This window comes from Girardinichthys multiradiatus, chromosome 20, assembly GCF_021462225.1.
Source record: "Girardinichthys multiradiatus isolate DD_20200921_A chromosome 20, DD_fGirMul_XY1, whole genome shotgun sequence".
NCBI lineage: Eukaryota > Metazoa > Chordata > Actinopteri > Cyprinodontiformes > Goodeidae > Girardinichthys > Girardinichthys multiradiatus.
The window spans coordinates 40,808,288-40,835,449 of record NC_061812.1 but is presented as its reverse complement, the minus strand read 5'-3'; the positions used below and the strand labels follow the sequence as shown (position 1 = coordinate 40,835,449).

The window sequence follows — 27,162 nt, the reverse complement described above, 5'->3', positions numbered from 1 at the left end:
TAAATCGGTTGGATCTAATTTTAAGTTAATACAAATGGTTAATGAGGCATGCCCAAATCTTAAATTCCCAGAGAAATCCTTTCTTCTTGACTTGTTCTTAACAAGTAAGCAATCATTGTGCGATAGCCATTGTCAGACAAGCTAAACTGCCAAAACCAAGGCCTTGATTAATTCTGAAACGATATGTGAAACATTTCTGTGAACAAGATATCGCTCTTTAAAGTAGAATTGGCTTGGAAATACTTTTATGATGATTAGAATTTTTTGGTTAACAAACACACCCCCTCCATAAATTTCGAGTGTAGGGTAGAAATTACCCTTGGTTCACTGCTGAGCTGTCTAGTCTTTTAAAAGATCAAGATGATGTCTGGTCTAAGGACTGGACTTTAATGATTTGGCTTCAAGATTCAGACTGTCTCCTTTTGATTTACCAGAGGTTAATAGGAACTTACAGTGGTTACATCCTTATAAATCTGCTGAACCTGACAATCCTAAGCCTTTCTTTCTAAGATCTGCTGCAGATTATATAGCAGAACCTTTTATGTTACATATTCAACCTAGCTTTTCTGAAAATAAGATTCCCTGTATATGGAAATCTGCCAATGTTTTTCCTCTGTTGAAAGGTGGTAATCTGTATATAGTCAACAACTATAGGCTGACCTCTAAATTGCATGTACTTTCCAAAGATCTTGAAAAATTGGTTGGAGATCAACTAATAAATGGTCTGCTTTCACAGCACCATTTAGGGTTTAATAAAAAAGTACAGTACAATAACTGCTGCTCTTAAAGTGGTAAACAACATCACTGATGCGATAGATGGCCGAAAATATTGTGCAGCTCTTTTCATGGATTTATCAAAGGCGTTTGACAATGTTGATTATGTCATTCTGATGAATAGACCCCACAAGATTATGTTATCTGACCAGGCTATAAGCCAGTTTTCAAACTACTTATTATGTAGAACACAGTGTGTCCAAGCTGCTGGGTCCTCTTCTTCTTTCTTTCCTGTCATAGAGGGAGTGCCTAAAGGTTCCATACTAGTGCCATTGCTGTTTACAATTTATGTGAACAACATGTGTGATAACTTGCCTGATGCTGTGTCTTTATGGCGATGATACAGTTATTTATTGCTCATCTCCTATTGTCTCTCAATCACTTAATCTTCTGCAGTCTGCATCTGATACTTTTCAGGCACGTCTGATTAGGCTTAAGCTGGTTTTAAATGCAGATAAATCAGAAACCATGCTAATTTTAAATGGCAAGCAGCTTCCACCTCTTCTCCCCAGCTTATTAACTGGTAAAGGGTTTAAAGGCTGTGGGGATTCCAGATGTGACTCTGTGCATAAAAATGGGTTAAAACTGCATATTTTGGGATTCAAAGTTTTTATCAATCAATTTTGTTCTTTTTATGTAGTTAATTTCGTTTTTTCCTCCCATGGCTGGGCCCAACAATGTTTACCAGTTTTTATCATGCATGCAGTATTGACATTAATGCTTCTAAATACATTTGTAATGGAATATAATGCAAAACAAGCTATCTTTGTTCTCAGCCAGCTGATGTCCTTCTCGGATTTCTAGGCATTGAATAGATATGGCTTGAATAGACATGGGTTTTATAGAATGGTATAGAAGTAGTATTTAAGCATGTAGAGATTGCTGTTATGCCTTCCAACTGTTTCGGCTGTCTGGCCCTGTGACATTTCCAGGCCAGTTTTTGGGCCACTGTTGCATGTCCACATGCTGAGGCACAGAATAAACCGCATGTGGTCCTTAACAGCCGATTTGCATGGTGCTCTGTGTGCAGTGGTGAGAGAGAGACAGAGGGAGAGAGAGAGTGAGAGACTGTTTTTTTCAAAATGGATGCCACACACATACACTGATTGAGAGTGCTGTGGGGTGGGAGATCTAATCTTGTCTCTGTCAAGCCTTTAGCACTAAAACTAACACATCTATTAAAAAAGGCTTATAGCCAGTGGATGTCTATAGGAGGTTTCAAGGGGAAATTTTTGTAGCCATAGTAAGGATCAGTACTCTCTGCATTGCAGCACTATGGTTGAGGAAAGCGGGGAGCAGAGAGCCTGTGTTGCAAACTGAGCCCAGCACCCAATCAGGTACCTCCGTCTGGTACCCGAGCCAATCGGCAGCTTGCAGCTGAGGTTAAAGATTGACAATTGCAGGAGAGAACAGCAGGGAGAGAAGGCCTTCTGGGAAACCTGGACCCATCTTTTTCCCCTCATCCCCCGGCAATCTCAATTATTGATAACGATAAAAGAATAGGCTGAAGATTCTACGAGTGAGAGAGGAATAAAGGTATGCTGATCATTTTCTTCACTGAGGCATGATTGTTATGGAAGAGGTGGGTGTGGACAGGGATGTATCAATAAGTTGGCTGCATTAGATCCTCTTGAATGTTTGAAATATTTTGTCACAATGCGCAGCACTGATTGACTGCCTTCCCGTCTCTCTCTCCCTCTCTCTCTCTGTCCTATTGTGTGTTGTTTTTATTTTTCTTGGCTTGCACAGGGTATTGTTGTTGTAAACTGCATGAGCCTGTCCAGACAGGTTAAATATGGAGGTCAGTAAAGGCAGTTCCACGCACTATGACGTGTTTGTTTATGCGCTGTCTCTGACTTTTATGCCATCAGTTTGAAGTGGCAGAGGAGGTCCAAGAGGGTCACTATCAAAATGTAGTTCTTTTGTTTGAACTGGAAGAAAGAAGTACATTAGGAGTGTTTCTCTGCTGTGGATAATAACCGAATGATTAAAAGCCAAACCTTCTGAACAGCTTGTACATTGCATTTGTTTCAGAATATGCTTGGTAGAATCAACAATAGGCTTGAAATCAAGCTGAAACATGCATGACTGATATTAGGAAAAAACCTGTTGGGCAAATATTGGATAAATGAGGTTGACAGCATCTCAGGGCTTTGATTTCAGGGGTTTTCACTAGTAGAAGAGTCATTGTAATTATGTAGTTTTTTTTGTTTTGTATTATCTGTTATTGTGCTTTCATTTGCGTTTTTATAAATTGGTGGATGTCAGACTGTTATTTTTTCTATGCTTAATGATAAATGTCAGGTAGGTGATTGGAAAGAGGTGCCTTTTATGTAACTGTACAATACCACACTGTTCATCAATCACTGCTTAATGTTTGCTGATGTAAATTTAACCCAAAGCGTTTGTATGTTTTTGTGTGATATTCAATTCAATTCAATTCAAAGATACTTTATTGATCCCCGAGGGGAAATTAGAATTCACAATCCATCGTGAGAAGTAAAACAAATATTCTGAGTCATTCATGAGGCAATCTGCACAATACTTCCTCTCAGTTTTTTCATGTGGTATTGTGTCAGATCACTTTCTTTTAGAATAATAGTTTGATAATTTGCAGCAGATATGTTTGTCATCTGCAAACAGTGCTGCTGACTGTTTTATGTTGTTCACAATATTAATTCTTGATTGAACATTGTTTTAATTTATATAAATAAATAAATATATATATACTCACCAGCCACTTTATTAGGTACACCTGTCCAACTGCTCGTTAATGCAAATTTCTTATTAGCTAATTACATGGCAGCAACTCAATACATTTAGGCATGTAGACATGGTAAAGACGATCTGCTGCAGTTCAAACCGAGCATCAGAATGGGGAAGAAAGGTGATTTAAGTGACTTTGAACATGCCATGGTTGTTGGTGCCTGACGGACTGGTCTGAGTATTTCAGAAACTGCCGATATACTGGGATTTTCACGCATTACCATCTCTAGAGTTTACAGAGAATGGTCAGAAAAAGAGAAAATATCCAGTGAGCGGCAGTTCTGTGGTCGCAAATGCCTTGTTGATGCCAGAGGAGAATGGCCAGACTGATTTGAGCTGACAGAAAGGCAACAATAACTCAAATAACCACTCATCACAACCAAGGCATGCAGAAGAGCATCTCTGAACGCACAACACGTCGAACCTTGAGGCAGATGGGTTACAGCAGCAGAAGACCACACCTGGTGCCACTCCTGTCAAGTTCAGGAAACTGAGGCTACAATTCGCACAGGATCACCAAAATTGGACAATAGAAGATTGGAAAAACGTTGCCTGGTCTGATGAGTCTTGATTTCTGCTGCGACATTTGGATGGTAGAGTCAGAATTTGGCGTCAACAGCATGAGGGCATGGATCCATCCTGCCTTGTATCCATGGTTCAGGCTGGTGGTGGAGGTATGATGGTGTAGGGGATATTTTCTTGGCACACTTTGGGCCCCTTAGTACCATATCCATCCCTTTATGACCACAGTGTACCCATCTACTGATGGTTACTTCCAGCAGGATAACGCGCCATGTCATAAAGCACGAATCATCTCAGACTTGTTTCTTGAACATGACTGACAATGAGTTCACTGTACTCAAATGGCCTCCATAGTCACCAGATCTCAATCCAATAGAGCACCTTTGGGATGTGGTGGAACAGGAGATTGGCATCATGGATGTGCAGCCGACAAATCTGCAGCATCTGTGTGATGCTATCATGTCATTATGGATCAAACTCTCTGAGGAATGTTTCCAGTGCCTTGTTAAATCTATGCCATGAAGATTAAGGCAGTTCTGAAGGCAAAAGGGGCACAAACCCGGTACTAGAAAGGTGTACCTAATAAACTGGCTGGTGAGTGTGTGTATATACACTGCTCAAAAAAATAAAGGGAACACTCAAATAATACATCCTAGATCCGAATGAATGAAATATTCTTGTTGAATACTTTGATCTGTACAAAGTTGAATGTGCTGACAACAAAATCGCACAAAAATCATCAATGGAAATCAAATTTATTAACCAATGGAGGCCTGGATTTGGAGTCACACACAAAATTAAAGTGGAAAAACACACTACAGGCTGATCCAACTTTGATGTAATGTCTTTAAAACAAGTCAAAATGAGGCTCAGTATTGTGTGTGGCCTCCACGTACCTGTGTGACCTCCCACCCGGATTCAGGTCTGGGGAACAGGCGGGCCAGTCCATAGCTTCAATGTCTTCATCTTGCAGGAACTGCTGACACACTCCAGCCACATGAGGTTTAGGATTGTCCTGCATTAGGAGGAAACCAGGGCCAACCGTACCAGCATATGGTCTCACAAAGGGTCTGAGGATCTCATCTCGGTACCTAATGGCAGTCAGGCTACCTATGGCGAGCACATGGTGGGCTGCGTGGCCCTCCAAAGAAATGCCACCCCACACCATTACTGGCCCACTGCCAAACCGGTCATGCTGAAGGATGTTGCAGGCAGCAGATCTCTCTCCATGGTGTCTCCAGACTCTGTCACATGTGCTCAGTGTGAACCTGCTTTCATCTGTGAAGAGTACAGGGCGCCAGTGGAGTCGGTTTCTAACCGTTTTTTCAGACACATGCACATTTGTGGCCTGCTGGAGGTCATTTTCCAGGGCTCTGGCAGTGCTCCTCCTGTTCCTCCTTAGACAAAGGCGGAGGTAGCGGACCTGCTGCTGGGTTGTTGCCCTCCGACGGCCTCCTCCACATCTCCTGGTGTACTGGCCTGTCTCCTGGTAGCGCCTCCAGGCTCTGGACACTACGCTGACAGACACAGCAAACCTTCTTGCCACAGCTCGCATTGATGTGCGTCTCATGTTACCACGAGTGTGAAAGCACCACCAACATTCAAAAGTGACCAAAACATCAGCCAGAAAGCATAGATACTGAGAAATGGTCTGTGGTCCCCACCTGTAGAACCACTCCTTTATTGACTGTGTCTTGCTAATCTCCAAAGATTTCACCCTGTTGTCTTTTCCATTTACACAACAGCATGTGAAATTGATTGTCAATCAGTGTTGCTTCCTAAGTGGACAGTTTGATTTCACAGAAGTTTGATTTACTTGGAGTTATATTGTGTTGTTTAAGTGTTCCCTTTATATTTTTGAGCTGTGTATATATATATATATATATATATATATATATATATATATATATATATATATATATATATATATATATATGTATATCCAAATCCAACAACCAACAACCATGCCACGTTCAAAATCACTTACTACCTACCTACCGGGGTTGGACAATGTAACTGAAACACGTGTCATTTTAGTGTGGGAGGTTTCATGGCTAAATTGGAACAGACTGGTAGCCAGTCTTCATTGATTGCACATTGCACCAGTAAGAGCAGAGTGTGAAGGTTCAATTAGCAGGGTAAGAGCACAGTTTTGCTCTAAATATTGAAATGCACACAACATTATGGGTGACATACCAGAGTTCAAAAGAGGACAAATTGTTGGTGCACGTCTTGCTGGCGCATCTGTGACCAAGACAGCAAGTCTTTGTGATGTATCAAGAGCCACGGTATCCAGGGTAATGTCAGCATACCACCAAGAAGGACGAACCACATCCAACAGGATTAACTGTGGATGCAAGAGGAAGCTGTCTGAAAGGGATGTTCGGGTGCTAACCCGGATTGTATCCAAAAAACATAAAACCATGGCTGCCCAAATCACGGCAGAATTAAATGTGCACCTTAACTCTCCTGTTTCCACCAGAACCGTCCGTTGGGAGCTCCACAGGGACAGTATACACGGCCGGGCTGCTATAGCCAAACCTTTGGTCACTCATGCCAATGCCAAACGTTGGTTTCAATAGTGCAAGGAGCGCAAATCTTGGGCTGTGGACAATGTGAAACATGTATTGTTCTCTGATGAGTCCACCTTTACTGTTTTCCCCACATCCGGGAGAGTTACGGTGTGGAGAAGCCCCAAAGAAGCGTACCACCCAGACTGTTGCATGCCCAGAGTGAAGCATGGGGGTGGATCAGTGATGGTTTGGGCTGCCATATCATGGCATTCCCTTGGCCCAATACTTGTGCTAGATGGGCGCGTCACTGCCAAGGACTATTGAACCATTCTTCAGGACCATGTGCATCCAATGGTTCAAACATTGTATCCTGAAGGCGGTGCCGTGTATCAGGATGACAATGCACCAATACACACAGCAAGACTGGTGAAAGATTGGTTTGATGAACATGAAAGTGAAGTTGAACATCTCCCATGGCCTGCACAGTCACCAGATCTAAATATTATTGAGCCACTTTGGGGTGTTTTGGAGGAGCGAGTCAGGAAACGTTTTCCTCCACCAGTATCACGTAGTGACCTGGCCACTATCCTGCAAGAAGAATGGCTTAAAATCCCTCTGACCACTGTGCAGGACTTGTATATGTCATTCCCAAGACGAATTGACGCTGTATTGGCCGCAAAAGGAGGCCCTACACCATACTAATAAATTATTGTGGTCTAAAACCAGGTGTTTCAGTTTCATTGTCCAACCCCTGTATATTGAAGGCTATAACTGTGAAAATTTGCAGGACGTTGTGTCTCAGTTTATTTAATGTATTGATGCTTTCAACAAAGTTGTTGAACTGCTTGAGGCAAAGCATTTTATATTATTTTAGCAGTCCTGCTAGGCATAAGCAGACACATGGGAAAATGCACCTTGTCCAAGAAATCTGAGAAAGAATCAAGTTAAACAGAGAAACCAAATCATTTTTAAGATTGCAAGCGTCCATCTGAAAGTTATCTTACTTAGCATTAGCTGATAAGCAGCTAAAGGATGAGGACTATTCATGTTGTTTTCATTTCCATGTTATGTAATCAAAACATCTTTAAAAAGCATTCTTTGTGCAGGTACTAGGTCCAAATTCCAGCAACATTTAACACTTTGGTGGTTAATATATCTCTGTTTTAACTGAGTTTTGATATTACAGTTAGCATCTACAGTCTAATAATAATTTCATCGCTATTTGATAAACTGTAAATGTAATGAAATAAAAAAGTCACCACACAATAAGTCTCTTGTTTTTATGAATGTCTTTGTTCACCCAAAGTGTTTTTAATAGTCATTTTAGGAAAAGAGTTCATATGCTGTAATAAGGTTAGCATATGACATTTTGCTGCTTTTGTGAGCATTTCCGGATTATAATTTGTGCTTCTTCCTCTTTTTGTTTTCTTACATATTTGATGGGGGACATGATATGAACTGAGAAAAGGAAATATGTAGAAAACACATAGCTAAAGAATGTTAGTTTAAAGGCATGGATGAAAATATTGAAGGATAAAAACAATTTAAGTACCAGTTCTATAGCTAAAAAGTGTAACCAACTACATTATATATTATATTTTTGATTTGCTGCATTTTACACATCCTTTTAAAATCTGCTGAACATGATTTACTTGTAATCAAGTCTTACGTTTTCATTGATGTACTAGGAATACTGTGCTCTTCAATATCATTTTAATCAATTAATAATAACAGAATAAAGAACAGATGGGATCAAACTTATGCATATACTAAAGGTGCTCTTTGTATGTCAGTGTTATAGAGGAAGAAGGAACAGAAAAACAGACTGAAGCTGCAGAAATGGAGATCTCTACAAGATCAAAAGGTAAGTGCAGTGTTGTTTTTAAGTGAATTGCCAAACTCAGTAGGTAATACACCAAACACATTTACACCACAATATACACTCACTGGTCAAAGCCACTTTATTAGGTACACCTTACAAGTGAACAATCTTTCACATTCTAAACTGCTTTAAATTTCTGTGGCATAGTTTCAACAAAAAGATAGTGACAAATAAAAGAAGTTGCTGTAGGTTTGTCAGTTGCTCATGCATGATGCAAAGCTGTTGTTCCACCACATCTCAAAGGTGGTCTACTGTCATGTTTCATTTAACCCGTTTAAGATGATTTGAGCTTTGTGGCATGGTGCATTATTCTGCTGAACGCGGCCATCACAAGATGGGTATTCTGTGGTCATAAAGAGATTGCCATGGTCAGCAACAATACTCAGATAGGCTGTTGTGTTTAAATAGATGTCCAAAGTGTGAAAAGAAAATATTCCTCTAACAATTACACCACCAGCAGCAAACTGAAGAAAAAAGGCAGGATGGATCCATGCTTTCATGAGGTTAACAACAAATTCAGACCCTACCATCTGAATGTTTCAGCTGAAATTGAGACATGTTTTTCCAGCCTCTTACTTTCAATACTGATGAGCCTGTGTGAATTGTAGACTCATTTTCTGTTCCTAGCTGATATGAGTGGCATGAGTGTGGTTTTCTTTTGATGTTGCCCATCGGCTTCAAGATTTGACATGTGCAATTTAAAACTTGTAGTCTGCATGTCTTGATATGTAATAGATGGTTATTTGAGCTACTTTTGCCTTTCTCACCTTCTACACCACTCTACCCATTCTCCTCTTACTATGACACTGATGCATTTTCATCCTCAGAACTGACGCTGGTTTTTTTTTGTTTTTGCTGTACACCAGAGAGATGATTGTGTGTAAAAATCCCAGCAGAAAATCCCCTTTTTTCACCCTGAGATTGAACTTAAGCATCCCATCATATCATATCATTTCATCTTCATCATATCCAGATACCAAAATATTAAGAGTTGCTGCTGTGTGATTGGTTAAGTTGAAACAGGAAGATACACCGCGCAGTAGGGTAAACCTTATAATGATAGTGCTTCATTTGTGCACTAAACTCGTGCAACTCGTTGAAGATGTCCAGTGGTCTGATCATTTTTAAATCTTTGAATATTTTTTGCTAATCATGCAACTTTGTACCAGCCTACAGTTGGTAAACTTGTATCTGTGTTAATATGGGGTTGCATTACCTACCATTATGTGGAACTCAGTTTTCTCAGACCACTCAGTGCTATACAGGTTCTTTTTTTTTTGTGACAAGCTTGATCATTTGGGCAAGACTGCGTCAAATCCCATTCTGGATATATTACAATAGCAGGCTACAGTACCTTGGGTCTGAGTTTAGGAGTTAAACTAGCTTGACCTGAGTCAAGACATGGCATGCTCAGAAAACATGTTATGAAAACTAAAAGGAGACTATTAGACAACCCAAAGCCTTCAAGCAGCCCAGCGTTAGAAACAGATTTTTTGTGAAATATGTTTGTTTGTGCATTTTACTTAAACAAATATTATTGTTTTTAATATTCTGTTGTATTTTCTACCTTAGTTAACTGTGTACCACTTGTTATATTGTTGCTTTAAAAAGACCATGACTTAAACTCTGGCATTTATCTGTTGTTTCAGATGCAGGATCAACAGAGAGGATGGCTCAGAAGAGAAAGGTTCCCAGTCCTTCACATTCATCAAATGGCCACTCCCCAGCTGAAACATCACCCTTTCCAGTGAAAAAGAAGAAAAGGCCAGGAGCTGTTAGCAGCAGCAAAGACCAGGTATCATCTACCCCTGCCAAATGGGAATAAAAACCTACTGAAATGTAGATGTTGGATCTTAAGCCTGTGCTAAGAAAAATGATCAAGTTCAATTAATACCCAGCTTGCAGCTAACACGGCTCCAACCATTTCAGTATTACCTCTGATTCCAAGATTTATGTTTAAAATTCATGTAAACCATATTCAGTCTGAGGTGATTTCTTTTCTGTGAATTTAGCTTCTTTCTTGAAGGCTCTAGGCTTCAAACAATCATCTGATCTGCTTCAGATGAAGGTAGAACATTTACACCTGGCAATTAAATCCATCCTGAATGATCAGAATACAGTTATTTACTTTAGATGTAAATAAACATGTAGACACATCAGTTAATGAGCTGTCAGCTGAGCAATGAACACCAAATGAACAGCTCAGCTTATATTGTTGAAACATCAAAGACACATTAACTTACTTGAACTACACTTCTATTCAGAAATCCACATGGTTGAGATTCAACTGTTACATTTTTGCAGACTTAATTGGTCTACTAAACTTCTGAAGATCATATTTATGTAGTTCAACAGGTAAGGTATGAGACAAATAAAGAAAAACAATATGTGACTGCACAGCACAGAATGTCAGCACACAGACACTAAAGATCTCACGGTCTTAAACAGCACCAGAGTAAAGTCATTTGAAAGTTTGCCGACATCAGTCTGCTTTTCTACACGCCTTTTATCGGGCACATTGCGGTGAAGAGGTCATATTCTTCTGATGTGAATGAAACAAACATTTGACTGTTTTTTAAATTTTGCATTTTAAAAACAGTGACTATGGTAGGTAAAGATGAGTATGAACATCACAGTACAGAAAACAACTTTGTCTCTAGTGATCATTAAAGGGTTAATAATGATCACTGGAGACAAAGTAATAATTAGTAAAAGTGTTCCAGTCAGTCAAGCCAGACATTTGGATGGTTATGTTGAAGCTTCTATTCGGAAATGGTGTATATCATTTTTTTGCATTGTTGTTGTAGAAGTTTAACGAAACTTAAATGCTGCCAAAATGTATATTATTGAAAAAATAGACATTGAACCTTATTCTTGTCTTATGAATTAAATAACATGTCTATTTCCTCTAAAACGACTAAAAATGGAAAAATTAGAAAAGTATCTATTTGCATAATTAATGTAAGTATTTATTTTTCTTGGCAGAGGAAAAACAAAAATCAATATTACCCTATAGGTTTGTGCAAATGTGTTCACAATAACACTAAACAAAAAAGCATAGAGGTGATATAATTGTTTTTAAATATTTTAAAATAAAGTCTAATTGTAGTTTTGTCAGGGTTTGTAGGAACAACGTGCAGACAAGAACTTTGGTGCAGCATGGTCAATTTTAATAATAACAAAAGACAAAACTTACAGCAAGGCACGAGGAGAACAGGACACGGAACACGGACAGAGAAACGAGCAGCATAATGGAAGGATCCAGCAATGCACAATGAAAAACCTGGAACCTAAATAGGGAAGAGTTGAGAATGACAGAAACCAGAAGAGCTAATCAGCAGAGATGTGGAACATCTGAGGAAGAATAGAAGCAGGGAAGCTGAGGGATTGAGACTAACTGACACAGAGGGAAACAGAAATAAGACACAAAGAAACTTCTAACCAAGGAAAAAGACTAACACTGAAATGAGAGAAATAAATCCAAACGCACAAAGAATAGAACACAAGAATAAGACTAGAACACTAAACACAAAGTAATGAACTAATATGGTGAGACCTTAAGAACACTATAAACAACTTGGAAGTAATAAAAACACAAACACCCGAGGATCATAACAAGTTTATTGTAAGAAATGCATTGAAGATTATATCTCAGATCAGCTTGTAAAGTAGAGTGTCATATGCTAATGTAGAGAACGTCTACATATACACTAGCAGCTTTAAAAAGATTCAGAACTTGACGTTCTGTCAACATTCTCCGGTCTGTTTGTTTTTGCTTGGTTCACTGAGCATTAGTACTGTATAGTCAGAACACATCCTGAACACAAGCATTACCTGCAAGGTGTCTGAGTAAATGCAGTCAGTATAGTTGCCCCTGGTGTTTTCATGTGGAGCAGTTTGTTGAAGTGCTAGGATACCGGCTAACTCTCTGTTTTGATATTTGTTAATAATTTAGACTGAACATATTTCATGTTAAATGAGCTTACTGAAAAAAACTGTTCCTCTGCTTCAGAAGCACAGGATTATGCTTTAAACATCATAAAATTGAACGATTATAGTTTCAGTTGCTCTCTGTGCAGCTCTCCACACACAGCATAGAGCAGGTCGCATGACACAGACACACTTGAACTGACGGCAACCAATGTAATCTCTCTCTTTTTACTGTGATCATTATTGCAACGGGCAAAAACACTTTGATTATTGGGAGAACATGACAATCAGATCTGATAAAAAAGGTCACAGTCTATAGTATATCTTTGCAAGCCATGAAAATAAAAGTAGGTCCACATTTTTGTTATTGGCTGCATAGAGTTGTACAGCTTACAGGTATGAAATCACAGGGATCAGAAGTTGTTTTCGGCCTAAAGAAGTTCACAAATGCGCAATTATAATTGTTTGTTAGTGCCAATAGTTAAGTCTACATTTGTATGATTATTCTTGCTAAACCAAATCTATCCACGCTAATTACATGTTTGCACTCCATTGAATATTAGGATATAAAATACGGACTTGAGATAAATCACTTGATAATCTGCGTTTTGTTCAGTACATATACAGGACTTTGTTGATGCTTAGCATGTTTCCTTGGCTTCTTTAATCTGTATCTTGATTTTGACCATCCCCAACTTTGTCTTCTTTTTGCCTGCGTTCCAGTCTGAGCTAAGACATGGTCCCTTTTACTACGCGAAGCAGCCGGCACTCACCACAGACCCTGTTGATGTTGTACCGCAGGACGGCAGGAACGACTTTTACTGCTGGCTGTGCCACCGCGAGGGCCAGGTGCTCTGCTGTGAGCTCTGCCCCAGGGTGTACCACGCCAAGTGTCTCAAACTGCCAGCTGAGCCTGAGGGCGACTGGTTTTGTCCAGAATGTGAGGTACTAAACCCAGAATCTGAAAGACTTGTTGGTGTAGTAAACAATGCTTGGACCTTTTAGTGTATAAATATTAAAATACACCCATTAAAAAGTACTCACACTCGTTGAACATTTTCCTATTTTGACATGTTAGGACCACAAACTTCACTGTATGTTATTGAAATTCTATGTTATAGACCAGTGAGAAATAAAAATGGCGGACACGCCATTTTGGTCAGCTGACATATTTGGTCAGCCAGAGGTCCATGACCTTATTTATTAGTTTGGCAGCAAATACTGTGACATAGCAGTTCACAAAACATAATAAAGGACAGAGAACACTGAATGGATTGAAAAACATGACCAAACTAGAATCTAAATATAAAGATATCTATGCAGCATCTGAAGGGACTAAATTACACTTTTCTGCACTCCTACAGACTCCAAGTACACAAGAAATGTATTTAAGGACTAAAAAGATGGATTTTGTGTGATATGTCCCCTTTAAAGCCTCTGTAAGTTCCATGAAAAAGAAATAAATAAAATATTGATTTCTGTCTTTTGTCCTTCAGAAAATAACTGTTGCTGAGTGTATAGAGACGCAAAGCAAGGCCATGATGATGCTCACTACAGACCAACTTTCTTATCTACTTAAGTTTGCTCTACAAAAGATGAAGCAACCAGGTGTAAGTATTTTCTAACAGCTGTCTTTATGACTTCAAAATGTTACACTTAGCTGGAGGAGACAGTCCTTTTTAAAAGGATCACCTTTATGATTATTATTTAAAATAGGGCATGCATTCTTTGCTTACACAGTCGACAGTCTGCACCTCTTAACTAATGCCAGAACTGCATTTTATTGTTCCCTTCTCAGGTCTCTTTTACGTAATTCTGAATTTGCATGATAAATTTCACAGTAACAGAACTAACAGCCACTTGAACTGTATTCTAATGGGCCTGTCATGGCTGGAAGGTGGTAAATATAGCTAACGGTGAGGATACAGCTGCCACTCTCACTCTCTTTCAGGATCATCCACGCTTGTCATCTCGCTCCCCGCATGCAGCTTCCTCGCAGAGAAAGACTTTTAATTGGGTAATCAATCACATCACTAACAAGACCATGATTTGTTCCTTCACTGCTTCTTTCTCTATTTTTTTGGTGTTTGTAAAGAGCTGCCTTTAGAGTTTATGCTGGTATGTTGGTATCATGTTGGTGTGCTTTAGGGGAAAAACATTTTTGTGAATTCTTAGTATGTATTTACTTTCATTCTTCTTCTTTTTTCTTCTGTACTCAATTTTACAGACTGAACCTTTCCAGAAACCAGTGTCTCTTGAACAGCATCCTGATTATGCAGAGTATATTTTTCATCCAATGGATCTTTGCACACTTGAGAAGGTACATTTGAAGTGCTCACATATTTATTTATGACAATTTGATGCCAACCTCCTGGTCAAGAGATCCGGCACCTGGTGTCTTCATTGTAAAATTATATCAATGATGATCAAACTATTGCTGTACAAGCTGTTCAAGCTATTTTTTTTATGTGCCACAGAATATCAAAAAGAAAATGTACGGCTGCACAGAGGCTTTTTTGGCAGATGTTAAATGGATTTTGCATAATTGCATTATCTACAATGGAGGTATGTTGTAGTTTTTGTTATAAACATTAACATAATTTCTAGGTATTTTATAATACTTTGTAAGGTCTGCATGTTGTAACTGCTACAGTGTATTGCAAAAATATTCATACGTCTTGAATATTTTTACATTAAGACAACAAACTTTACTGTATTTTAATTGGATGTTTGTATAATAGACCAACATAAAGTAGTGCGTTATTGGGAAATGGAATGAAAATGACACATTTCAATTAATTTTTTGCGAGTAAAAATCTAAAACGTGTGCTTATGTTAGTGCAACCAACTCCCCTCAGAACTCACCTAATTGGTGAGGGTCCTGTGCGTAATTTAATCTTAGTTTAAATGTAGCTGTTTCGTGAAGGCCTCAGAGGTTTGTTAGAGAACATTAGTGAACAAGCAGCATCATTAAGACAAGGAAATACTGCAGACAGGTTAGGGAGAACGCTGTGGAAACCTTTAGAGGGCCTAGGTTATTAAAAAACATCCCGAGTGAAATACATCCCATGGAGCTCTGTTGAATTCTTAAATGACAAGGAAAGCAGAGAAGCAGCCAGCAATGCTAACTCTGGATGAGAATCTGTTGCCACTCTACAAGAAAAATTTAATTGTTGTGAGGAAACCATAAGAGGTCATGGGTGCAGTCTACCGAAAGCTCTGCAGGGAATTCATCAAACATGTGGACGAAATTTATGAGTTGTGCTGAGACCAGAATTAAACTTTGTGGCTTGCATGTGAAACGCTATGCATTGATGAAAACTAACACTGCATTTCAAACTAAATTCATCTTTCTCACCATGAAACAAAGTCTGTGGCAGAATCATGCTCTGGGGATGCTTTTCTTCAAGAGAGACAGGGAGGCTGGACACAGCTGATGGGAAGCTGGATGGAGCTAAATACAGGGCTATTGTGGAAAAAAAACTGTTAGAGTCAGCAAAGAATTATAAACTGGGGTGGAAAGGCACCTTCTAGCATGACAACAACCCTAAACATACAGCCAGAGCTACAATGGAATGGCTGAAAGCATATCCATGTGGTTGAGTGGCCTGGTCAAAGTCCTCACTTACTAGAGCTACTTTCCAAAGAGGAATGGGCCAAAATGTCAGACCCTACATATGTAGAGCAGGTGGAGACATGCAGTACTGTGAAAATGTTTTAGGTCGGTGTGAAAAAATGCTGTAAACAAAGAACGCTTTCAGAAGTATAAATGATGATTGCTTATTTTTATCAATTTACAAAATGCTAAGTGAGTGAACTCAATCATACAGCCGAAGTCATAAGAACTATCTTCAGCGTAAAGAAGAACAAGAATTACTAGAAGGGATGGTATGGCCCCCACAGAGCCCTGATCTCAACATCATGGAGTGTGTCTGGGATTACATGAAGAGACAGAAGGATGTGAGAAAGCCTCCATCCACAGAAGATCTGTGGTTAGTTCTCCAGGATGTTTGGAACAACCTAGCAGCCAAATTCCTTCAAAAACTGCAAGTGTACCTAGAAGAACTGATGCTGTTTTGAAGGCGAAGGGTGGTCACACCAAATATTAATTTGATTTAGATTTCTCTTTTGTTAATTCACTGCGTTTTGTTGATTGATGAAAATAAATGATTAACGCTTCCATTTTCGAAAGCGTTCTTTGTTTACAGCATTTTTTCACACCTGCCTAAAACTTTTGCTCAGTACTCTACCTCAGTATACATCCAGCTGTAACTGCAGTGAGGGTGGTTCTGCAACATATTGACCCACACTAGCTGAATACGAATACACATGAAATTATACCCAATGATCCCAGTAATGGTTAGTACCAGCTACATCATTCATTGCAGTTAGATCTGAATAATCTGCTACCTTGTAGAATCAGCTGTCGTAATATGTAAAGAGTTCACAATTAATCTATATTATTGTTTCAGGCAATCACAAGCTTACGGCTACAGCTAAAGTGATAGTAAAAATCTGTGAACATGAGGTAAGCATGATGTTTGTACTGACAATACTTGACCTGAAAGCTGAAACTTATTCAGCGTCTTTATTTTTATTTGGCTTGTTTTTACAGATTAATGAGATTGAAGTGTGTCCTGAGTGTTACCTGTCCACTTGCCAAAAGAGAGAAAACTGGTTCTGCGAGCCATGTGTAAGCCAGCTGAGTTACCTGATGTTTTATGATTCTATCCTATTATTGATCCATTCTGAAAAACTTTTTTGAATACAAATCTGTAGTGTATACCTTCTAGTGTATAACTGTTTGTCTGCAGAGCCACCCACACCCTCTTGTATGGGCCAAATTGAAAGGATTTCCATTCTGGCCTGCTAAAGCTTTGCGGGACAAAGATGGACAAGTGGACGCTCGCTTCTTCGGTCAGCATGACAGGTATCAACCATTGTTGCTTCATTTACATTGACCCCGAGGAATCTTTTAGTTTAGTTTTTTTTTTCAAGATTTGGTAAATCATTGTGTTTATCTCACAGGGCCTGGGTTCCTCTGAACAACTGCTACCTCATGTCCAAAGAGATTCCCTTTTCTGTGAAGAAGACCAAAAGTATTTTCAACAGCGCCATGCAAGAGATGGAGGTCTATGTGGAGAACATGAGAAAGAAATTTGGCGTGTTTAATTATGCCCCCTTCAGGACACAGTACACTCCTGACAATAACTTCCAGCTGCTTCTTGATCCTTCCAATCCCTCATCCACTGCTGTAAAACCTGAAAAACCGGAGAAGATTAAGTTGAGCATTGATATGTCGGCATCACCCAAGATCGCCCTGACCAGGACCATACTGTCTGGAGGAGGAGTGGGAGGGAGCACAACAGGACGGCAGCGCCTCCTCGGTCACGTGCAACGTTCCCCTATGAGCACCAACTCCTCTGCACATGGTGGCTCTGATGGGGAGCAGGAAACGGCAGACAAGTCTCAGACACAATCTGCAAACAGTCAGTCCAGTACAGGAGAAGAGTCCACTGACTGTACAGGTATGAGCGCAGCTGCGTTTTGTTGTAGTGAGTCATTTATACATCCAAATAGACTTGTGAAAAACAAATAAATCTTTACTTGGATACTTATCTCTACTAAAAATACATACACTGGTCAAATACTAAAACTAAACTGTATCAATGCGATAAGCACTGACTTTTTACTCTGTCCTTTTGTTGACAATAAGAAAACTGAGCTGGTCTGTGTTGCCTTCATAAAATTAAGCTGTATTGATTTTTTTTACTGTTTTGGTCTTTATCAGGGCCCCAGAGTGTGAACACTAAGCCACATTTTGTTTTTTCAGACTAGAAATAGGCAGCATATATTTAATTTGTCACTGTTAAGTGTGTATTTGCTGGCAAATCTTGTTTCCTGGTTGTTTGACCTAAAACCTTTAAACATGAAATGTTGTCCTGCGCAACAACTGCATGATTCAAACGTTCCAGGAAGAGGTGGACAGGGATCAAAACACTATCTACCTTTAATGGGATGTAGACCATGTACATCTCAACAGAGTCACAAACCTGTCAAAGGAAAATTGAAAACAATCTGGTTGCACAAGTGAGCAAACTTAAAATACTACTTTATTTTAGCCTTTTGGCCTAGGAGTATTATATAATTCCACAGCTTGGAAATATTTGTCCACTCTATTTTGCAAAAGCTGTTCAAAGTCATCCAATTGTGAGGACATTTTTTGCAAAAACTTGATTTTTTTTTTATCAGTTGAAGAGAACTATTTTTTTGCTGATTTGGATTTATGTTTGGATTCACTGTGATACTGACATATGAAATCCCTCTTCATCTTCGGCTTTGTGACTGCTATATAGAATTATTCATACATTCATCCTCCTTAACAAAATCTCTGGTTCTATCTGAAGAAAGGTAACTGCAGAGCATGATGCTGCCACCTCATTGTGGGGATGGTGCTCTTTTGGTGATGCTCAGTGTAGTTTTTGTACCAAACAAAAACACCTTAAAACTGTAGCCCAAAAGTTCAACTTTGGATTCATCGACTAGAACTAGAGCTGCTCAATGCATTGAATCACGATTGTCATCACAATATTAGTGTGTGCAATATTACCAAAGGTCGCCTAGACCCTATTTAGTAGCAAATTATATGTTTCAATTGAAGCTCTGCAGATCAGGAATATACTTGGCCAGTTGGATGGACTCTTAACTGCTCCTGATACTAACATGGTGTTTGTACTTATAGTGGCTGAGATGCTTAAACTTACAGAGTGTTGGCTACATTGTGTAACGATAAAGATAGGAATCTGTAAATTGTGGGTTAATTATAATCGATATTGTCATCATTATTTTCAGCAATAGAATCCCTATTGCGTATACTCCTGAAATCATGCAGTCCTAACCACATTGCACTGCAAGGTTTTACTCCTTAATCCACACATGTGGAGAACTCTAACACTCGCAGACATTCTTGCATCTTCTCCAGTGCTGCCGTCGATCACTTTGCTGCCCCTCCGTCTTGTCTTTTTCACCATTGTGGCAATATGTCCAGTCCTCAGAAATGTCACTGCGCTTCCATGTGTTCTCCAAATTACTAGTGACCCTATTCATTGTACCATAGTACACTGTTCAAAAAAATAAAGGGAACACTCAAATAACACATCCTAGATCTGAATAAATGAAATATTCTCATTGAATACTTTGTTCTGTACAAAGTTGAATGTGCTGACAACAAAATCACACAAAAATCATCAATGGAAATCAAATTTCTTAACCAATAGAGGCCTGGATTTGGAGTCACGCACAAAATTAAAGTACAAAAACACACTACAGGCTGATCCAACTTTGATGTAATGTCCTTAAAACAAGTCAAAATGAGGCTCAGTATTGTGTGTGGCCTCCATGTGCCTGTATGACCTCCCTACAACGCCTGGGCATGCTCCTGATGAGACGGTGGATGGTCTCCTGAGGGATCTCCTCCCAGACCTGGACTAAAGCAGCTGCCAACTCCTGAACAGTCTGTGGTGCAACGTGATGTTGGTGGATGGAGCGAGACATGATGTTCCAGATGTGCTCAATCGGATTCAGGTCTGGGGAACGGGCGGGCCAGTCCATAGCTTCAATGTCTTCATCTTGCAGGAACTGCTGACACACTCCAGCCACATGAGGTCTAGCGTTGTCCTGCATTAGGAGGAACCCAGGGCCGACCGCACCAGAATATGGTCTCACAAGGGGTCTGAGGATCTCATCTCGGTACCTAATGGCAGTCAGGCGACTTCTGGCGAGCACATGGAGGGCCGCGTGGCCCTCCAAAGAAATGCCACTCCACACCATTACTGACCCACTGCCAAACCAGTCATGCTGAAGGATGTTGCAGGCAGCAGATCTCTCTCCACGGTGTCTCCAGACTCTGTCACGTCTGTCACATGTGCTTAGTGTGAACCTGCTTTCATCTGTGAAGAGCACAGGGCGCCAGTGGTGAATATGCCAATCCTGGTCTTCTCTGGCAAATGCCAAGCGTCCTGCACGGTGTTGGGCTGTGAGCACAACCCCCATTTGTGGACGTTGGGCCCTCATACCATCCTCATGGAGTCAGTTTCTAACCGTTTGTGCAAACACATGCACATTTGTGGCCTGCTGGAGGTCATTTTGCAGGGCTCTGGCAGTGCTCCTACTGTTCCTCCTTGAACAAAGGCGGAGGTAGTGGTCCTGCTGCTGGGTTGTTGCCCTCCTAGGGCCTCCTCCACGTCTCCTGGTGTACTGGCCTGTCTTCTGGTAGCACCTCCAGGCTCTGGACACTACGCTGACAGACACAGCAAACCTTCTTGCCACAGCTCGCATTGATGTACCAAGCTGGATGAGCTGCACTACCTGAGCCACTTGTGTGGGTTGTAGAGTCCGTCTCATTCTACCACGAGTGTGAAAGCACCACCAACATTCAAAAGTGACCAAAACATCAGCCAGAAAGCATAGGTACTGAGAAGTGGTCTGTGGTCCCCACCTGTAGAACCACTCCTTTACTGAGTGTTTCTTGCTAATCGCCAAAGATTTCCCCCTGTTGTCTATTCAATTTGCACAACAGCATGTGAAATTGATTGTCAGTGTTGCTTCCTAAGTGGACAGTTTGATTTCACAGAGGTTTGATTTACTTTGAGTTATATTGTGTTGTTTAAGTGTTCCCTTTATATTTTTGAGCAGTGTATATAATGTTGAAGATTTTTTTTTCACACCACTCTCCTGACTGATGCCTTCAAGCCTACTAGAACAGCTATACTTAATTTCAAGTTTATCGGTGAGAGCTCAAGAAGAACGAATGTTGCAACTAGATCAACAAGCTTTTTTTAATTTTTTGGTACAGATTTGCTTAATTTGTTTGTTGAATTGTAGAGGATAGTTATCACATTAGAGGTGGAAAAATTTGTAAAAGACTATTTGTGGTCTCATTTACATCACAACATTATAACCAATGTTGTGTAAACCTTCAAGATCCATTGTACACTGTGTTTAATGAATATTTCAGGATAGAAATATTTAAATTAAGTCTTCAATGAGAGATATAAATATTCAGAAGACATCCTCAATTACAATCTTCATAATTTTTGGTTTCTACAGGAAATTCCCTGGACAGTCCGAAACCACCCCACTGTCAGACTCCTGACACCTCCAAGCAGGAAAAGACACCACAGACTGGAAGCATTCTAAACCTCAACTTAGGTGAATCTTTTGCGCGTTTTTGTTAAGGATTTTAAGAAATGACATTAATATGTATAAATGATTTTTAACATGCGTTTTCTTTATGACTAAATCCAGATTACTTCTATAATCCGGGATCTTTCTGATTTGGTTTATGCAGTTACAGGTATTGTTTTGTGTCCTTTCAGATCGAAGTAAAGCAGAAATGGATCTAAAGGAGCTGAGTGAGACGGTTCAGCAGAAACAGGGAACCACTCCATCCCTCACCTCTCAAAAAAGGCAAATCAAAAGCCGCTTCCAGCTAAACTTGGACAAGACAATTGAGAGTTGCAAGGCACAGCTGGGTTAGTATGGAAACGTAGAAACGTATCACATGTGCTATCTGATAACATGGAAGATTACTTTTTTTTTTTTTAAGAAAATATTGACTACTCCTAGGAAACAACATTTTGTGGTTACCTGGACTAGACAATTCTCTGTCTTTGTAGGTATTGATGAGATCTCTGTGGATGTTTATAAGGGTGTGGAGCATAGTGACTCTGAAGAGTCTGACAAATCTGACTCCAGCGAGAGCGAGTATGCCACAGATGAAGAGTCAAAAACAAACACTGGCCAAGACTCTGTACCCAAAAAAGAACTGCAGAAGGAGCCTGCCAAGAGTAAAGAGAAAGAGCAACCTTCTGTAAGCCAGGTGGATAAAGACAAAGCTGATCTGCTTGTGAGAAATGCCATTGATGATTCCAGTGTAACAGTACTTGATGGCCTAACTGAAGAGAAAATAACCTCTGATTTGGGAAAGGCGAACCCAGATATGACTGATACAGCTTCAGAAGCGCCTGTATCTAAAGAAAAGTCCCAGGTGAAACAAAAAGAGACAAAACAGAAAGTGGCGGCTGAGGACTCTGACTCAGAGAAGGAGCTGGTTATTGATCTTGGAGAAGAACAGCATGGCAAGGAGAAAAAGAGAAGAAGAAAAGACAGCATTATTAAAAAGGAGTCAGCTGCTGAGAAATCAGAAGGTGAGAAGGGGCGGCCCCTTTGGTCCACTGTAAAGTAATCAGGTCAAATACATCACCGGTTAGATTGTCATATTCATTTTGGACTTTTTATAAGGTAATCTTTTTTCAAAAGTTTTTAAACACAAGAATTAGGTGCATACGTTTGAAGCCATCAACAAGCTTCCTTCATTACTCTGGCTGGAAATTTGACCACTCTTCTTATCATGAGTGAAAGTTAATTTAAAATGATTGGTTTCCTGGTTACGAATGGGGTTTAGGGCAGAACCCTTTCAGAGGCATACTGTTGGCTTGCTTTATCAGTTTTAAAACCAGTTCTGATCTGTGTTTGGAATCATTTCCCTGCTGAGACACTCAACTTTGTCCAAGTTTTAACCATCCAACTCTTTATTGGAGGTGAAATTAAAGGATATGGACATAATCCTTGTTTGTTATTGTATCCCCTTTGCACTATGCATCTGAACAATTTGCAGCACCACAGACCCTTAGCATAATGCTACCACCACTATGCTTGGCAAATGGTAATGTATTCTTACGTTTTAAAGCCTCACTTTTACACCTTTTAAACATATTGTTTCTGTGACCAAATAGTTCAATCTATCTCTCCTCTTACTATAAAACCTCAGAAGACATCTTGTTCATGTGGGTAGCTGCAAATTTCAGTTGAGCTTTAAGGTGCCAATTTTGGAGCAGGTGCTTCTTTCTTGGTCAGCTGCCTTAAAAGGTCTCACATTGATATTAAAGTCACATCAATGTAGACAGTGACATTGGGTCCCAGCATCGTCCAGTTTATGGTAGGCCTGAGCCTAGGTGGTTCCTGGGTTGTTTTTTACACACCCTGGCCAATGTCCTTTCAACGAAGGTGACAGTTTTGGGTCAAAGGAGCAATGTTCTGAAGAAAAAAAAAATCAGAAATGGTTTCACTTGGATCTAAACTGAATGGTAATTGGAACTCGCAAAACCTCTGGTTCTATCTGAAGAAAAGTAGCCCATTAAAATTTAACCAAACATCAGTGAGGTGTATGTATATATTTGATACTGTGCATTTTAATTCTGACACTGTGTGGATTAGAGAAAATCCAAGATAAATTCAAACTTATGCTACGATTTTGTGTTGTATCATCATGGAAAAAGATTGGATCAAATCAGCCGTATCAAGCCTAAAATTATACACACGGTGACTGTATGTAAACCTCTGACCACATTTGAAACGTCTTAAAGAAACATTTAAAAAGATTAAATTATATAAAAAAGAAAATGTTTTTTTTCATGTAGGAAAAGCCTTGACCACATCATTGCTCCCATCACCAAACACCGCAGCCACTGCCACATCCTGCAGTGCTTCCACTCAGTCTCTGATGGCCATTCCTGTTACTATGGTAACATTCAACACTTCCTCTCCTGCAACAGTTAGCCACTCCTCCATCTCCAGTGCCAACACACCATCATCCTCCTCCTCGGCCTCTGCCACACCTACTTTGAAGAAACAGCGCCCCCTACTGCCCAGAGAGACAGTACCAGTGGTTCAGAGAGCTGTAGTGTGGAGTCCAGCTGCAAAGTTTCAGACTTCTTCTCAGAAGTGGCACATGCAGAAGGTGCAGCGTCAGCAGCAAACCCAGCAGCTTGTGGTGGCCCCACAAACGCAGGCATCATCTCCCAGGCAAAGCCAGGCTCAAGTGCTGACCCAAACACAAAGTGCTGGAAATGGCTCTGCAGCCGTTCCTTCATCTTCATCTTCGGCTCAGCAGTCTTCACAAAGCTCTCGCTATCAGACCAGACAGGCAGCTAAGAGTGAGTAAAACAGTTTTCGTTATGACCTAGGTTCTCTCCATCTTCTTGTCCAAAATATTGTTGCTTGTGCCCTTAAATTTAGCTGTTCAACAAAAAGACCCTCCCATCAGCACATCTACACCTGCTGGTACCCTGGTCCCCAGCAGTCCAGCTTCGGTTACCATGATAGCACCATCAGGTTTGGGCACAGCTGCAGCATCGCCTGCTGGAACGGACTTGTATATTCCCACTGCCTCGGCAGATGTGGCTGCAGACATTGCAAAGTATACAAGTAAAGTTAGTATCCTTTTATTATGTACTTTATTTTTGCTAGGCCTAATCCACACGACTTGACGCCCACAATTATGTACCTGTAAAAAATGTTTTTCTGCTTATTATTGAGTGTTTAATTCAATTAGCTTTTAATTTGAATTTAGTCTGATCCAGACCATAAATATGCTTGATTAATAACGCATTCTAATAAAATAATCCTTATTTTTTCAGATAATGGATGCAATTAAAGGTACAATGACTGAAATTTACAATGACCTCTCTAAAAGTACCTCAGGGAATACAATAGGAGAGGTAGGTGTTTCTAGCTAAATTTCACGTGATTAAAAACAATTCTACAATGCCTCGCAAAATACTTCATAGGCTTTGAACATTTTCAAATTTTGTCCTTTTACAACCTCAATGGATTTTATAGGGATTTTAACATAAAGAAACATAAAATATAATTTTAAGAATTTGTGGCCAATAAAAATCTGAAAAGGTGGTAAGCATTGTATTCTGACCCTGTGAGACAACACTTTGTAGGACCACCTTTGGTTTCAGTTACGGCTGCTTTTGGGTTATGTCCCTACATACTTTAACACATCTACAGACAAAAATTAAAACTTTAAACTCTTACCCTGTCCCTGCTGAGGAAAAGCGTTCACACAGCATGATACTGCCGCCACCACGTTTCTCTGTAGGGATGGTGTTTTAGTTTTGCACCATGCATGACATTTTGTTGAAATCAGTTTTGTCTGACCAGAGCACCTTGTTCCACATGTTAGCTGTCTCCTACATGGCTTGCAAACTTTCTTTCCATAATAGCATTTTTCTTGTCACGCTTCCACGGAATGCCAGACTTGAGGACTGCATAATTAATAGTTGACTTGTCGACAAACTCTCCCACCTGAGCTGTGGATTCCTGGAACCCCCTTGAGAGTTACCATTGTTGGCTTCTCTGATTATTCTTTCCCTTGCCCAGCCAGTGAGTTTAGGCCAATGGCTATGTCATAGTAGTTTTGCAGTTGTGCCAAACTCTTTCCATTTTTGCATTAAGGCAGTGTTTCCCAGTCCTGGTCCTCAGGGTGCTGTGTCCTGCATGTTTTAGAGGTTTCCCTGCTGTAGCACACCTGATTTCAATTGATAGCTGATCAACAGGCTATTGCTGAACTGCAATCATATGAATTAAGGCAGAGAAATGTCTAAAACATGCAGGACAGGGGGCCCTGAGGACCAGGATTGAGAAACACTGCATTAAGGATTTAACTTTGCTCTGCAAGATGTCCAAACCCGGGAATTTAATTTCATAGCCTAACCTTGCTTTAAACTTCTCCACAACTCCATCTCTTACCTGTCTATTGTGTTCCTTAGTCTGTTCGCTAATGTTATCTAACAAACCTCTGAGGCATTCACAGGTCATTTGTATTGATATCAACAATAAATTACACACAGGCAGCTTATATTGGATAAATGTTTAACTCCTGAAGGCAATTGGTTGCAATTGATTTTAATTAGAGGTATTAGACTAAATGGGGACTGAATACAAATGCATGGCACATGTTTAGACTTTTATTTGTAAAAGATGTTGAACACCATGTATCATTCTCATTTCACTTTACAGTTATGCACTACATTGTGTTGACCTTTCACATAAAATCCCATTGAGTTACATTGAGGTTTTGGGTTGCAACCTGACAAAATATGAAACAGTTCAAGGTGGATGAATACACTGTACATATGGGGTGCCATTTGTAAAGTTACTCAGTCAAATATTGACAGAAATATTTTCTGTTACTTAGCCATTCATCACAGAAAAAAAAATTATGGTCCATTTTTCAAAGTCATATTTTCACCATGTTATTCTTACATTGATAAATGTCACAGTAACTAATTATTTAATTTGCAACCTAAATATTTAGTTAGAAAGCTAAATATTTTGTTTACAAACTAAATATTTAATTTGCAAACTAAATATTTAGCTCGGACTAAAATATTTAATTTGCAACTAAATATTTAGTTAGCTTGCTAACTAAATATTTAATTTGCAAGCTAAATATTTATCTCTTAACTAAATATTTAGTTAGGAAGCTAAATATTTTGTTTACAAACTAAGTATTTAATATTTCAAACTAAATATTTAGCTCTGACCAAAATATTTAATTTGGAAATAAATATTTAGCTTGCTAACTATTTAATTTGGAGCTAGATATTTAGCTTGCTAACTAAATATTTAATTTACAATCTAAAGATTTAGTTAGCAAGCTAAATGTTACTTGCTAATTAAATTTTTAGTTTGGAACTGTGACATTTATAAATGTATGAATGACATGGTGAAAATCTGATTTTGAAGAAAAAAAAAAATTATTTCATGATTGGCTAAATAACTGAAAATATTGTTGTCCGTTTTTGACTGTGTAACTTTACAAATGGCCATATGTACAAAGGACCCTTTTCATATCCTAACAACACTTTGTGTATTTCCTGCAGATATATATTTAATTTGCAACTAAATATTTAGTTAGCTTGG

The 27,162-nt window shown here is 39.5% G+C and overlaps 1 protein-coding gene across 4 annotated transcripts in view; it reads left to right on the top strand.

Annotated features, from left to right (window-relative positions):
* The window catches only part of zmynd8 (zinc finger, MYND-type containing 8), a 35,336-nt gene that overhangs the window by 4,763 nt on the left and 3,411 nt on the right, over positions 1 to 27,162 (top strand). The window contains exons 1-18 of one of the 4 annotated variants that reach the window (XM_047347531.1): positions 2,061 to 2,310; positions 8,369 to 8,439; positions 10,107 to 10,252; positions 13,111 to 13,332; positions 13,884 to 13,997; positions 14,339 to 14,404; positions 14,615 to 14,707; positions 14,865 to 14,952; positions 16,860 to 16,915; positions 17,003 to 17,080; positions 17,202 to 17,317; positions 17,416 to 17,915; positions 21,496 to 21,597; positions 21,765 to 21,920; positions 22,065 to 22,595; positions 23,868 to 24,383; positions 24,466 to 24,659; positions 24,867 to 24,947. In XM_047347531.1, the coding sequence (XP_047203487.1) occupies positions 8,415 to 8,439; positions 10,107 to 10,252; positions 13,111 to 13,332; positions 13,884 to 13,997; positions 14,339 to 14,404; positions 14,615 to 14,707; positions 14,865 to 14,952; positions 16,860 to 16,915; positions 17,003 to 17,080; positions 17,202 to 17,317; positions 17,416 to 17,915; positions 21,496 to 21,597; positions 21,765 to 21,920; positions 22,065 to 22,595; positions 23,868 to 24,383; positions 24,466 to 24,659; positions 24,867 to 24,947 (3,084 nt within the window). In that variant the 5' untranslated portion in view covers positions 2,061 to 2,310; positions 8,369 to 8,414. Of the gene's footprint in view, positions 1 to 2,060; positions 2,311 to 2,556; positions 2,576 to 8,368; positions 8,440 to 10,106; positions 10,253 to 13,110; positions 13,333 to 13,883; positions 13,998 to 14,338; positions 14,405 to 14,614; positions 14,708 to 14,864; positions 14,953 to 16,859; positions 16,916 to 17,002; positions 17,081 to 17,201; positions 17,318 to 17,415; positions 17,916 to 21,495; positions 21,598 to 21,764; positions 21,921 to 22,064; positions 22,596 to 23,867; positions 24,384 to 24,465; positions 24,660 to 24,866; positions 24,948 to 27,162 lie in introns of those variants that run through there. The other 3 variants (XM_047347532.1, XM_047347530.1, XM_047347534.1) reach the window with 3 other exon arrangements.